This window comes from Camelus bactrianus, chromosome 34 (assembly GCF_048773025.1).
Source record: "Camelus bactrianus isolate YW-2024 breed Bactrian camel chromosome 34, ASM4877302v1, whole genome shotgun sequence".
NCBI classification, from domain to species: Eukaryota; Metazoa; Chordata; class Mammalia; order Artiodactyla; family Camelidae; genus Camelus; species Camelus bactrianus.
The window spans coordinates 385,939-400,808 of NC_133572.1; the positions used below are offsets into that span (position 1 = coordinate 385,939).

Here is a 14,870-nt window from a genome sequence, read left to right on the forward strand (position 1 = left end):
CAGAACAGAAGCAATGGAAGAGGAAATCTGCCTTCTCCCTGACTCAAAAGGGAGCCCTTCTAGTGCTTCCCAATTCAACAGTGTTTGTTGAGATCTTTAGAAACAGATGTTGGTTAAGGAAGTTCCCTTCGATTCTGAGTTTTCAGAGGAAACCAGAAAAGAAGGAATGCCAGGAGCCACCAGCAGCTGGAGGAGGCAGAGGAGGGCACACCCCCGGGCTCTGCCGACGCCCAGATCTGAGACAGCCGGCCTCTGGGGCTGTGGAGCCAGCTGTGCTATCCCCGAACACCCAGTCCTGGTCCTTGTGCCAGGACCCAGGAGACCAACACAAGCCCAGTCCCATGGGCTCCCGAGACGTCCACCTCTGTTACGGAGCATCCTCTAAGTGCCCTCTTCCAAACTGGTTACTTCAAATGTCTGCGGGCGTACGTTCTGTAAGGCGTTCTCCCGAGTCTGTTACATCCAGTTCACGGCTCATCTTGCTTTCTAATTCTAAGATTTGTATTTTTCCATCAAGTCAAGAAGATTCTTCACCATTAACGTCTGAATATTTTCTCTGCCCCGTTCACGGGACCCTCTTTCACGAGAGACAGCAGACACATGCCAGCCTCCCGTGCTGCATCCCTGCGGTCCGCTGTGAGGGTACTTCTGTCCTGTGCTCCTTTCCCCTTCTCTGCTGCTCTGTGTTTGGCCACCAGGAGCCCTGAGGTGGGCGGGAGGGGGGCGCCCGAGGCTCAGCTCCGTGAGCCCCCAATGTGCAGGTCTGACGAGCCCCAACCCTGGCCGTTAGTAACGAAGCCAGACGATCTGTCATCCCACGGTTTGTCAGGTTCCATTTATAAATACAACTGCCACCCAGCTCACGGGGAGACAGCTGCTGCCCTGTGCCTCCAGCACACGCAGGGGGACGCCCTCGGGGCCCCAAGACCCAGAGCAGAGGCCGGCCACACTCCAGACCTCGTAATGCAGGCCAGGACAGACCTGATGCTTTAAAAACAACTCCCTTGTGCTTAAAGCAACTTCTGTGAAACGAACCTTCTTCCACCCCACACGGGGAACGCAGAGGGGACGAGAGACCAGAGAATGCAGGGGCCCAGGAGCACAGGTACGAGGCCCACCCAGACAGGAAGCAGAAAGCCCGGGCTGCTTGGGGCGGGATGGCGCCCGCAGCCGCTGCGGGGCCTGTGCGCACCGCCCTACCTTCCACCGCCTTGACCCTCTCCTCCAGCTCTCGCTTCCGCTCCTCCCTCAGCATCCGCTCCTGCTCCCTCTTCTGCACGGCCAGGAGCAGCTGCCGCTCCTCCTCCTCCTGCCTGCGCTCCTGCTTCTCTGCTTTGGTGAGCACGGGGGTCTCCTGTGAGGGGCCAAGAAGCGCACAGTCAGTACACAGTGGTGTGGTCTCGGCCCCGAGCTCTTCTGTGTGTTCTGTTCCACACACAGTGCCAGACAGCCGGGTGACTTGTATCCTAGCCACAACTTAACCTTATCTGTAAAATCAACGGACACACACATGCTAACGTTAAAACACACGGTGATTAGAACAGGGTAAAAGTCTGGGGCCCAGCGAGCTGCATATCTGCAGTCTCTGGGAGGTCCTCTTCTGAAGAGGCTGGAGAGCCCCCTCTCAGATTTAGTCCTTCAGAAGCACTCTCGTCTCCGTAACTGAGAACAGGGCAAGCTGTCAGACTCACAGCGTCAGTCACACGCACAACCTTGGAGCCCTTAACTTCTGTGCATTTCCCTACTAACAAAAAGGTGAATAAAACCGGGAGTTCGGTGGGAAGGGCCACCATTTTGCCTGAAAATACAGCAAGGAGATGAGGGCAGTACAGGGACTGGCTGGCTTTCCCCTTGTTTTTCAACCCAGACAACATTAACATAATGATGTCAGGTGGTGAGCGGGAACGTGACTGCCTCAGACGTTAAATGGAAGAAAAGGACACAGGACCTCCTCCATCGTAACCTGCAAGTTCCCCTCTGTATTCCCAGTGTGATGAGTCCTGAGCCGTCCTGCAGGCCCAACACTCAAGCTAAAACCAGAAGTGTTTTTATTTTCAGCTTCCTCCCTTGACTTCTGTGCTGACGTGCAAGGAAGAGCCCTGTTAAGGCTGTCACTGAAGAGGCAGAGGCTGTGGCCTGCAACAGAGAGTGTCTGTGAGCTGCACAGACACAGAAAAATGAATTGGGGTCTGCAAAAGGGGGGTTCACATCCCCTACACAAAATATAACACTAGCTACCCCATTTTACGTGAAACTAAATCAGGAATGTGAAGATTTCTTAACAGATCCTTTCGGTAAGCAGAAGTCCTAAGACTCTGCTATGCCAGATTATCTTCATTCTGCGGAAATTACACAAGTGGTCTGAATGCAGAGAGAAGACAGACGAAGGCAGATGTCATTTATACAAAGTCAACATTAAACACTGAAACCGCTCGGAGGAAATTTTAAGCTATTTTCCTCACGGTCCTTAAAAAGAGTTTAAATTCTCATTTGACTCCGAATTTGGAAGTGGTGTTGCCCAGACAGCAGACCTTCTCAAAGTCATGTTTACTGTCCACATTCTACGAGCCTGACTTTAACGGAATCTGCTCCCTACAAGGTAAAGGTCGGAAATGAGTAGGAGAAGAGAAAGAAAAGTGAAGGAAAAAATTTGACCGTTATTACTGCACACGCAACCCTGTACTCAGTCACCCAGACAGAGTTAAAGTTCTGTAAGCTCTTTCTCCTGCGACCCGAGTGGGCAGCGGTCCTGTCTGAACCTGGGACGCCACTGCGCTGGCAGCACCCAAGAACGGATCTTCTGGAGAAGTGTCTCCACCACCGCCGCCTAGTGCTGGGCAAGCAGCCTGCCGCCCCCTGCCCGGCTCCACAGGCCAAGATTTGTTCACCTCCCTGGCAGCATCCTCCCCAGTGGAGAAGCTATAATGCAGCTACAGTTAACAAACCAGAGAGACCAAAACAAGGTGCCCTCGTTCTTTCCAGCTGCATAGCGACTCCAGGCACAGGCTGGCAGAAAGGGGGGACAGAGGGAAACACGCCTTATCAGAGGAATTATGTCGTCCGGGGAGAACCACAGCGCCTTCTGTACAAGCCCCAGTGAGAAGGGAGAGGAAACAAGTGTACGTAACACCCACAGGTTACGCACGTAAACGTGACAGCGCTAACGTGTGTCTTGCTCCTGCCCAACAAAGGACAGCAGGTGAGAACACACAAAGTGTCCTCCCTCCAGCCAGGACCGAGGGCTGCCAAACACAGCCTGCATTTCAGCGCGGACTAAGGAAACGCACGCCGTGACTTACCAACATAGATATTAAGTCACTGAAGAATCTTCTGGTAAACAAACAGCAGGCGTTTCACGTACAAAGTCAACGGAAGGCAGGAGAAAGGGAAAAAATGACACTACACAAGTCCTAAGAATATCTGTATTTAATTCCTTTCAAACAGAACAATTTACTGTTCTTAATGTGTGAAATGTCTCACAACCCAAAACACATGGAACATGAATACAATATTCACAGAAGATAAACCCCACGATCACAAGGAAGAGCAAAACACCTACAAAAAGGAAGAGCCTTTTCACCTACAAAACCGTTAAGAGATCATAAAGCGATTCCCTCGCCACGACGGGGTAAGAGGGACGCCCTCGACGCGCTGGGTGCACAGACCTCCTGGAAGACGACTTGGATGCACGAATCAGAAACCCTCAGCAGTCACTACACTATGCTGTGACTTCATCCTAAAAACGAGACAGCCAGGAAGAATCTTCCCATGAGCAGGATGAACAAAACATTACGTAAAACAGAGAAAAACTAAGTATCACAAATGTTTAAAAATAGGTGAAATTACATAATTACTACGTAATTATTAAAAACTGTTTTCTCCTGGGGAATATTTAATGAAACAATAAAAGGCTCACAATATTAAGTGAAGAACTTGGGTCACAAGACAGAGGTCAAGGCGACCCCAGCTCTGGAATGAGCGCACAGAGAAGGCCAGAGAGGGCACGTGGATGGCAGCAGCACGGTGCCCGGTCACCCAGGTCCTTCTGGGAGCACGGAAACTCCTCTGGACCCAGAACAACCCCTTCCGAGCTAATCCGGGGAAATTACCTACTGTTACGTGTCCTGATTATTTAATTTTTATTAACTTTTTACTCCCACTACTATGTGGTCCCCATTAAAAGTCTAAATTAAAATGTTCAAGTATCAAAAGGTTACTAGCACTTGTAAATTTTAAGATGAAGTATTAAAAGTAACTTTTAACTAGTTCAAGGTATTTTGATAACAATGAAGCACGAGTTTTGAAAGCCAGGAAAATTATAAATGCCAAGAACTGCTGCTAAAGCAGAGACTGCATCATTGTCAAATACATGTAAAAATGCACAGGAATCTAACAGCTCTACAGCATACAACTGAGGGCCATTTAGCACACGTGGCAATGTACAGCCCCATCCGTATTAAGCTGCAGAACATTCTCACCACCCAGAAGAAAGCTCGTACCCGCTAAGCAGTCGGCCCACAGTCCCCACCCCCAACCCCTGGCAACCACAAACCTACCTACTCTGTCTTTACGAATTTACTTACTCTAGACATTTCACATAAATTGAATCATGCAGTTTTTTGTCTGGTTAGTTTAAAAAAAAAAATACATTAGTATTTAAACTAAGCATGTAAGATGTAATAATTGAGTAATAGGAATTTACAGCATCTTTTAAAATGCAAACTAATAAAATTCAACATCAAAGAAACAATCTGACTGAAAAATGGACAAAGGATCTGAACAGATTTTTTTTAATGACATACGAATGTCCAACAGGTAACGTCACTAATCATCAGGGAAATGCATCAAAACCACAATGAGGTGCCCCCTCACACCTGTCAGAATGACTCCCCAAAATGCCAGGAAAGGACAAGTGCTGGCACGGGTGTGGGGAAGAGGGGCCCCCGTGCACTGCTGGTGGGAATGTAAATTGGTGCAGCCCCTGAGGAAGACAGTAGGGAGGGTCCTCAACAAACTGTATGATCCAGCAGTTCCGTCCCTGGGTCTCCTTCCAGAGAAGATGCAGCACTGCTGTGAAAGGTGTGGGGACTCCACGTTCCCTGCACTCACCACGCACAGCAGCCGAGACGCCGAGGCCGCACGGGTGGACGCGTACAGGCAACGTGGTGTATGTATACAAGGGAACACCACTCAGCCACAAAAGGAACGGAACGCTGTCATGTCACTTGTGATGGCGTGGATGACCTGTGCTTAGTGAAACAACCCAGACAAAGACAAACACTGTGTGACCTCACCTGCAGGTGCAATCTGAAAAGGCTGAACTCACAGACACGGAACAGACTGGTGGGTGCCGGAGGCAGGAAAGGCGTCAGAAAGTACAAACCTCCAGCTGTGATGTCAGGAAGCCCTGGGGAAGAGGCAGGGCTGGTGACCAGTCAGGAGGACGTGCTGGGTGTGACAGGTGCTGAGAGCCGGCCCCAGCAGCTGGCCCTGTGTCGTCCCGACAGCCCCTGCCTGCCGCAGCCCTTCTCCGGGTGCCTCCACCGCTGCCTGTCCCCACCCCACCCTGCCCTGCAGCCTGGAAACACTTCTGCTCAGTCAGACGCCTCTTTCAGGCTTTAACAGCTTAACGGTTCGGTGTAAAGGACACGTATGGCCAAGAGAACACAAAGCGAACACAAAGCCAACAGTCAAAAAATCCCCCCGTGTTTCACACTGCAGTCTTCTCTTTAGAAGCGGTCAGTGGCAAAAGGAGCAGGAGCCGGATCTGATGCCGGATCTGATGCCGGACCGTGGAGAGGCCCGCGGGGGATCAGGAAGCGATTTTAAAGAGAAGCTAAGAAGAGACACCTGAAACCTTCCCCACACTCAGCAACAGGATCTGGCCGAGGCAGCGCCTAGACCCGGGCCGAGCTCCCACCCCAAGGGCAGGTCACCACACCTGAGACAGAGCTCCCCGGTGGCTGGACAGCAATGCCCAGTCTCCTGACAAAACAGCCACAGAGCCCTGGCCCTGGGGCCCAAAGAGCCCCCTCCACTGACGCTTCCCCCAGGGCCCTAATTAAAGGACTTTCTGAGGCAGTGAGATTGGATTCCTGGGGGACCAGTCTAGGTCGGAAACCCGCCTGCACTGTAGCCTTTAAAGACCCGCAGATTTTCTGCTGTTTAAACAAAAGCACAAAACTCATGCCACAACTGAGGTTTTCCCCAGGACTCTTGGTAACGTTACAGATATTAAGAATCTCAAAAAGACAAATGAACTGATTTACAAAACAGAAACAGACTGACAGACATAGAAAACAAACTTATGGTTATCAGAGAGGGGCAGGGGGTGGGAAGGGATAAACTGGGAGTTCGAGATTTGCAGATACTAACTACTATACATAAAATAGATAAACAACAAGTTCATACTGTACAGCACAGGGAACCATATTCATATCTTGTAACCTATGGTGAAGAAGAATATGAGAACGAATGTACGTAAGTTCCTAAGTCACTGAAGCACGGTGCTGCTGTACACCAGAAATTGACACAACATTGTAAACTGACTACTTCAATAAAAATACATTTTAAAAAAATAAAAGAAAAAAGAATCTTGGGGGAGGGTACAGCCCAGTGGTAGAGTGAACGCTCAGTGTGCACGAGGTCCTGGGTTCAAGCCCCTGTACCTCCATCAAGTGAATAAATAAATAAGTAAAAACCTAATTACCTTTCCCCTCAAAAAATAAAATTAGAAAAAAAATGACAATTCCATAGTTTCTCGTACCTAAGACCAAAGATCAGAATAAGGGAGCTGACAGAAAGCACTGCAAAGAACAGTCACGGAGAGCTTCCTACCAGCAGGACCTCAGAGACCACGCGACCCGGGACCTAGAACAGAGCCCGGAGGGCTCGGCCGGGGCAGTGGACTGGACGGGGGCAGAGCACGTTCACAGTGGTATTCGCCGTCAGGTCACAGTGAGAGCCCACCACGGCGAGCTGAGCACTGGGGCTGGACGCCACTGACCACAGGCCTCCTGATACCAACGCTAGAGGGAAGAAGAGACCGGGGAGATAGCGAAGCAGCCAGTCCAGAACCGCCACCCCAAGGCACCTGAAACGCTGGGCTTCTTATCTCCAGGCACGCGTGTTTATGAGCTGGGGAAAAAGAGATAAAGGGTAACTCCAAATACACTAATGTAAATGGAAGTTTATAAATGAGGTTTTCAGGGCTCCCAGTAGCATGACTCGGGTGCTGTCACCCAGTTACTGCGAGGCAACAGAAGCTCCACACCAAAACAAGCCGCCAGCCAGGCCTCAGCTGCAGCCTCCTCTGGCCATGAAACTGCTTAAACGTACGTGAATCATAGGATAAGAGGCGATAAAGGGTTAAAAAGTGAGAACTGGGCAGCACAGGCTGGGCTGGGCAAGGGAAGGATGGGTGCGGGGACTCCCTAACCCTAACCTCCGGCATCAAACACAGCCCTGCTTGCAGTCTGGATCCCTCGGACCTCATTCCACTCCCACTCTGCCAATTTTTAAATCTCAGTAATAAGAACAGCAAAGCTGTCCCTTCCTAGAGCGTGGTGCTAAGTTACTTAACTGCCCTAAACCACCTCACAGAACACAACCCCGAGCAGCGTGGCTCCGGGGGGCTACCCCGAACAGGGTCCACATGTTCCACCTGATGCCGACCGCCACTCGCAGCCAGACCCGCACCCCAAGCCGACTCCTAACCTGGATCTGCGGCGTCACCTCTACTGCACAGAGAGGCCTGCCTCCTGGGCCCTTCCTCCTCCTGGAGCCCACCACGTCCCGCCGTGCGCATTCACGGACACCTCTCTGGTCCACGAACATCTCCAACTATAGACAACAGGCGCCCAATATGAGCACTCAGGATCCTGAGAGAAGAGTGCGGAGGCTCTGAAGCGGCTGCTACAGGAAACCACTGAGGGGCTCGGAGCCCGGAGCCGCGCGGCGCCTGTGGGGCCAACACAAGGCTTGGAGCTTCTGCGGAACCAGCCCCGAAGGTTCCGCACTGCAGCCGGCGGCTGACAGGTAGCAGGTGCGACCTGCAGGGCACACGGGAGCCGTCCGAAGCGCTAAGCGCTGCTGCAGGCAGCTGCAGGATGACAGGCGCCCACTCCAAGGGCGAGGCCCCTGGAGCGCCGGGGCTGATCAGCAAGCTGGGGTTCCGACGGGGGGGCCTGGCTGGCAGCACCAGCACAACGCAAGTTAATGCTTTGTAAGCGGATTTCTAGTCCTCCAGGCAAAATGTTCTGAAATTTTGCCTTTCACTGTTCTTTTCTGTTACGCCACAGCTGCACAAGACTTCCAAAACCAAGTCCACCATCACAGACTCTAGGTTAACCCTGACGAATTATGAGCTGTTTTCTTTGGTGAAGAACAGTATTTACTTGTTAGTGTACTCTCAGAGGCCTGACATTCCCATCACTGAAGGAAGAGTGCATTTAAGTTAACCAGGAACAGGGCTCCAAGACACCTATACCTCTGTGGACACGGAAGCCAAACCCTGTCTTTCTTCATTTATGAAATGTTGGGAAGTTATCTTTTCTTGAAGTTTTAGAAAGTTTTACCTGTAAATAAATCGAAATAATTCTAGAGCTTTTGAGCGGATCCTTTTGTGATAACTCTTCTTCCCTAATTACTGGTCTGCCAAGGTTTTCTATTGCATAACTTAGATTCTGGGTGTTTTTCAGGAGTCAATACCCCATTTCACTAAGATCCCCAAATTTACAGCTCTGTATAGCTTTCAAAATATCAAGTCTATTATTTATTTTTTGTTTTTAATTTCATGGTTCTTGAAATTTATATTTAAGGTTTACTGTATTTTAATTTTTCCTTCTCTTGCCAAGAACCAACTCTTGAAATTTTTTGTATCAAAACCATCAGTTTTATGCTTGTACGTTTTTTCCCTGAGTTCCCCGATCCAAAAGTCTTAGGTTGAATGTTGCATTAAAAAGGCAGAAATCAGGAGGAGGGTATAGCTCAGTGGTAAAAAGGCAGAAATTATAAAAGAAGGTTTAAGCAGATTAAGCATATGCCTTACAGATGATTTAGGTGGCATCATTAGTCATAAGAATTAAGTCATAACAAGGTTCTATAAAGTTATAAAAACCATCTCTATTTCATAGTTACTTTAAGAAAATTAGATTATGGAGTTCAAATCCTGGAAAAATGGTCACAGTGGGTTATAGATCACAAAAACATAGTGCAATTATAATATGTGGAATTAAGTATACTGATGGGGAAATGCAGTTGGGTTTTTCTCTCTCCTGCCTGTCCATGAAAATGTAATTGCTGGAGCACTGTTTGTAAGTTCCGGCTATCAGAGAAGGTGACTTCCTAGAACTCACCCCAGAGCACCCACCCACAGAATGGTTAGAAATATCATTGAATTCAGAACAAATCGAGTAACACTGTCTGTCATTTTTGTCCCTCCCTGGAGGTGCTGCAGCAGGAATTTATAAACAGCTTCTCCTCAGATGTCAAGGCAGTGCTCACATTTTCTGTATTCTCTTAACAAGCACTAACCACCAGAAGTGTCAGATTTACTGAAATGAAATAAGGAAACTGAACGACTACTGAGCATCCACCACGGAGAGGGCATCGCATTAGGTCAGCTGTGGGGCTTAAAACGAGGAGGAGGACATGTCCCACATCCCAAGTTGCTGAAATGGAGTCAGGGATGAGGAACACACTAGAGAAGAAATCCTCGGCTGAGAGAAACAGGACGGCTCACAGAGGTGACGACCTTCACGTGGAGCTTCTGAGAGAGGGGCGGGCGGGCAGGGAAGCAGAGGGAGAGGATGGCGCGCAGGGCCCAGGTGGGGCTGGGAAGGGGCCGGCACTGCGGCTCTGAGGACAAGTGCTCTCCAGAGCCTGCTGCTTGGAGACAGACCAGAAGGTAGTATTAAAAAACAAGGCTTCTAGGCCTTCTGTCTAAGATCAAGTGTAGTAGCTGTCCTTATCAGTTTAGTATCTGGTCCGTCCAGACAGATGAAATATTTATTCCAACCAAAACAAACAAACAAACAAACAACAAAGGCAGCACAAACACACAAGGAGAGGCACGACAGGGCGGAGACACTCTTGGGGGCTCAGGGAAGTGTCTGCAGGGATGTTCAGGAGCAGGACAGGTGGTTCCAGGCTGTGAAAAGCCACTGTAAGGGCTGGGGTGGGGGCACTGAGGACGCCTGCGGTCCTGAGAACTGAGTGACAAGCCCCACAGCAAGGGAGAGTGGGTGATGAGGTCCCACCTTGATGCTCCAGGTGAGAAAAGGAGCAGGCTGTGCCACCTGCAGGAGACAGTGGGTTGTATTCAAAACTGGAGCAAAGAGACCCTTAAATAGAGCCACTGTACAGGGAACACAGAGGGAGGGAGGGCCACCCGCTGTCACCTTCTGGGCAATCATGTTGCAGATCTCGGGCAGGAAGTCCTCACTGAGGAGCTTGTAAAGCTGCCGCTCCCGAAGGGAGGTCCTCTCTCGAAAGCTCTCAGTGACCTGTCTCCACTCCTCTTCCGTCTGACACAGGAGCCACCAGGAGCCCTGCCCCGGCCCCTGCGACCCTAGGAGAGAAAGGAATGGGCTCGGTGACCAGACCCCCCCCAGGACCTTTCTCCTTTCTCTCCTCTGTTTCATGTGTACTCTGGGTTATGATCAAAACTGGGGAATCAGAAAAAAAGGGAGAACCATTACTTTTTAAGGTTGATACTGTGTACTTTTGATTTTCCAGTTTCTCTCACTGTTTACAACTAAAAGGTCAGAATGCCTAAAGGCAATACAAATGTAACTGCCGAGACTTCCGTAGGACAGATTTTAATACCCTAGAAATGCTTAAACATACTTACTTTCTGCATAAATGGCTCTGATTTGAGCTTTTGCAGTCCTCGTTTCAGTGAAATACTGTAAACTGATATTTCTCCCCAAATTTGTGCAGTGTGGATCACGCAAGAGCTGAAGTCTAGGCTGAAACCCAGTAAACTTCCTTGTGTCTCTGGGAGAAGCTGCCCATTCGTCCACATGTTCAGGTGTCTATTATGCTGGGCCTGGTGGGGCCCAGATGAAAAGACCTGGTCCTGATCTCAGGTTATCTGTCAGACGGGGGTGGGCACCGGGGGACGTGGGAAGCGCTAGTCTGAAGGCCGCGGCCGTGGTCCTACTGCCCCGCGCGAGTCAGTCACGAGCGAGCAACCCCTGCTGACTCCAGCAAAGGCCGTTACCGTTTCTTGTGTGCGGCTCAGATGTCAAGGAGTTCTCTTCCTGCTTTTCACTGAAACACAGGAAAAGGAGGCATCAGTTAAAACAAAAACTTGTCCAGAACTGTGCTGTGCTCGCCCATAAGGCAGACACACTGACTCGACATCAGGAGAGAGCGCATGTCAAGGGAGCAAGGTCTGGAGGAAGGCTGGCTACTGGAAGAGTGACCACAGGATGCAGGTGTTCCTGCAGAGGGCAGGACGGACACCCGGGAACCCAGTGCTGCGGTAACATCACTGCACAAGAAAATAGGTGTTCGGTGTTCACGGTTAAATGCCAAGAAGAAAGGAACGGTAAGGACTGCACCCCTGCTCCCTGGCCGAGGGCTGCACTGAAGGTGAGGCGCCCTTAACCCAACCTCACCAAAGGCGAGGCTAAGAACACCACAGGTCTGAGGTCAGACCAGCCTGTTCGAGGCTTGACACTGACCATGCGGCCTGAGGAAAGTCAACTGACTTCCCTGCAGAACAGGTCTACGAATAACGCCCACCTCGCAGGGATGGTGGGGTCAAACCATGAACACAAAGTGCTCAGCTCCACGGTGCGAAGTCCCCGAGTCACAGGGGATGCCCTCTGGGTTTTCTGGCTTGTTTTCAGCCCCACTCTGGGCGCAGTCTCCAGCTCCCCCTTCATTGTCTCGCCCACCATCCTGTCCAACCCAGTCCTCACCCCAAACGAGCTCCGCCACCCAGCGAGGTGCCCGGGGCACCGGGCAGCCTGGCAAGGATCTGGACGTGGGTACCACAGCCTAGGCCTGCGTCCTTCCCATTGCAGAAAAAAGCAAGGATGAAGTGGAGTGAGCCCTGTCCAGCATAAGGGCCTGTGACCACCATGGACTAGATAGATCTCACCTCGCTGTGGTTTCCTCCTGCACTTTTTTCCGTTTTGGGGGTCTGCCTCTTCTTTTTCCTGTTTTCCCAGGAACACTTGAGACATTTTTCTGTCCTTCACTTTCCCTAAGAAATAGTACATTAAATCGAAATGCTGTTGTAGAACTGATGAGTTACATATGACTTGTAAACGAGTTGCGAGTTTTTCTGGCCACATGGTTACCAACAACAATTAAATAAGGCAGTCACGGGCGGAGAAGGGTGACTGTGTTCCCTACTATCACGAGGACCCAGGAAAGCCCACACCCCCATTATTAACGGCAGAGGAGGACCTAACACTTCCCAGTGGTGCGCGCTCCCCCGGCAAACAGATGCCTGCTGCTGTGGGAAGGCGACCCCTCCTTGTCTAGGAAGCACTGGGTCTGGACGTGCCCTACATTCACCCGCAGGAATCTCAGAACTGACCCTGGTGGAGGGCAAGCTCTGGGGGGAGCGGTGCCTGTGCCGCGGGGGCAGCGGTCCTCAGGACCCCAGTAGACATGCCGCACCACGCTGGCAGCAGGGCCTGCAGGCGGACCCCTTTTCACCTGTGTGTGGAAGAGCTGCGGCGTGGTGCACCATCCCCCACGTTTAGCTCTAGCGAGACCCCTGCGCAGGCAGGGGCTCCCGCAGCCCTGCCTTAAGCACACACCTGCCCAGAGGCCGGCCGCTGGGCTTCCCTTGTGCAGGGGCCTCCTTGTACATCCGGGTCCCATAGAAATACCAGTAGAGGGCCCCGGAACTGTCTTCACCCAGCGGCTCCACGCGGAGACTGTCTGCATCCAGGCCCTGCGAGAACAGGGGACAGAGCAAAACAGGAGAAACTGCGGTGAGGACCCTTAGATATTCTGCACGTTTAAAAATGGCCAAGCACCTTAATTCACAGCCAGGGCACAGGAAACACAGGCAGGGCCTTCTTTGCAGAACAGACGACGGGAATATTTCAGTGCAGCTCACCCCCAGCACTGCTCCCATTTCACAAAAAAAACCCCCCAAAAAAAAACAAAGAGAGAGAAAGAGAGAGAGACCAAAGGAATTGTGATGAGCACACTCGACACGGAGTTTGGACGTGGACTCCACGTGTGCACCCCCACGAGGAGGGACAGTGACAGAAGAGAACCTGACGTCGCGGGGCCATGGCCCACACAGCCCACAGCAACCTCTCGCTGCGGCCAGATCCAGCAGCAGGGCCCCGATGGGCCCGGGTCTGACCCATGCTGGCCTCCCGGAGAGACTGAAGTCTCAAGTCCCAGAATGACCGTGCTCAGCTGCCCAGTGTCTCACCTGTGCCCACAGCAAGCGAACTAAGGCACATGGGCACCATCATAGGTGACTGAGCCCCGAGGCCAACTTCTAAACCGACTGTGAGGGCAGGACAAGGGCAGGTGGCGCCATAGCCTCCCCCAGCACACCTCTAAAGTGCGTGCATGTGGCCAGTGGGAACAGCTCAAACTCCTCAGGAGTTTTCAATAAATACTTCAATTATGCTAAGCCACATCTCAGACCTTGGGAAATAAAATTCAGTGGCGGCCGAGGCTGCGTTTTGGCCGATGACAGGAAGAGCAGCCCAGGAAGACAAATCAAGGTAGAAATTTCACCAAAATAAGGTCACGAACGGTCGTGTGAGCGAGCATGTGCTTGGACTCGCCTGGTGACAGCGGTCACGGCTGTGCACACGCCGCTTCTGTCGGTGATGAGCGCTGAGACCAGCTCACCTCCCTGACGCCGGCTTCCCCTGACTCGTGCTCCAGGCGGGGAGGGGTGCGGGTCGGGGACGCACCTTGAGAAGGTCAAAGACATCGTCCGCGTCCAGCCGGTAGTCGCAGAGGCGGTGGAGGATCTCCACACGGGTGCGAAGGGGCAGGTCCTGGAAACTGGCCTCCCGCAGGGGGTTGGGCTTCCCCTCCTCCAGCTCCCAGCGGTAGTTGATGATGTCCTCCAGGTAGCTGTGGAACGTCTGAGGCCTGACGCAGCGGCCCCAAACAGAGATGCGTGAATGTGGAACAGAGGACGTGTGGGGCTGGGGTGGGTGTGCTGGCGGGACGGCTGACCAGTCCTCAACTTCAGCAGGAGAGGAAAGGCTCAGGAAGGGCCTTGTGCTCAACCACCTCCTTGGCCCTTGTGCTGTCAGACCCCAAAGATCACCAACATTTAAGAAGGCCTCACAGAACAGGTGGTTTTACTTTAAACCACAAACTGCACATGCTGGTGAAATACGTAAAGGTTTCAATAAGCAACGGCAGAGACAGAACCAAGCCCACACCTCAGTTTCACTCGTGAGTTAGAGACTACGGAGGCTGGGGGGACGGACATCCAGCTCAAAATCAGGTCCACCACTCAGGTGGTGAACAGAAAGAAGCCCACGGTCCGCCCAGCCAAGCCCACGGGTGTCTTGGGTTAAGATGTGAAGGTGGGAAGGCCTGCTCGAGAACACAAGGGACCGCTCCGACCTGCAGCTACACTCAGGTGTGCTGCTCCCCGTGAACTTCCGGGCGTGCTACAAGATGCTATTTTCTAGACTTGAGGTGGCTTTTCTGCAGGAAACATTTAAGACGGTCTGGAAGCTTAAATCTTTGATTCGCACCTAAACGTGCCTTTTATATAATATAACAAAGTGCTATTTAATTGTTAGGTTATTCTATATCTCAACTGTTAAAAGAACCTGGATATAATTTCACCTAGTCTTGATTTAAAAATATTTTTCTCACTAAACAAAGAACTCCAAAGGAGTTACATGTCA

At 51.4% G+C, this 14,870-nt stretch overlaps 1 protein-coding gene and 1 pseudogene across 1 annotated transcript in view; one reads left to right on the forward strand and one right to left on the reverse strand.

The window, feature by feature from the left end:
- The window catches only part of CECR2 (CECR2 histone acetyl-lysine reader), a 103,460-nt gene that overhangs the window by 15,241 nt on the left and 73,349 nt on the right, over positions 1-14,870 (reverse strand). Inside the window, exons 3-8 of the mRNA XM_074357900.1 lie at positions 13,911-14,094; positions 12,783-12,919; positions 12,113-12,217; positions 11,225-11,274; positions 10,401-10,570; positions 1,201-1,354 (exon numbers count right to left, since the gene is read on the reverse strand). Of these exons, the coding sequence (XP_074214001.1) occupies positions 1,201-1,354; positions 10,401-10,570; positions 11,225-11,274; positions 12,113-12,217; positions 12,783-12,919; positions 13,911-14,094 (800 nt within the window). The remainder of the gene's footprint in view (positions 1-1,200; positions 1,355-10,400; positions 10,571-11,224; positions 11,275-12,112; positions 12,218-12,782; positions 12,920-13,910; positions 14,095-14,870) is intronic.
- On the forward strand, positions 9,923-10,022 carry LOC123619836 (U2 spliceosomal RNA; annotated as a pseudogene).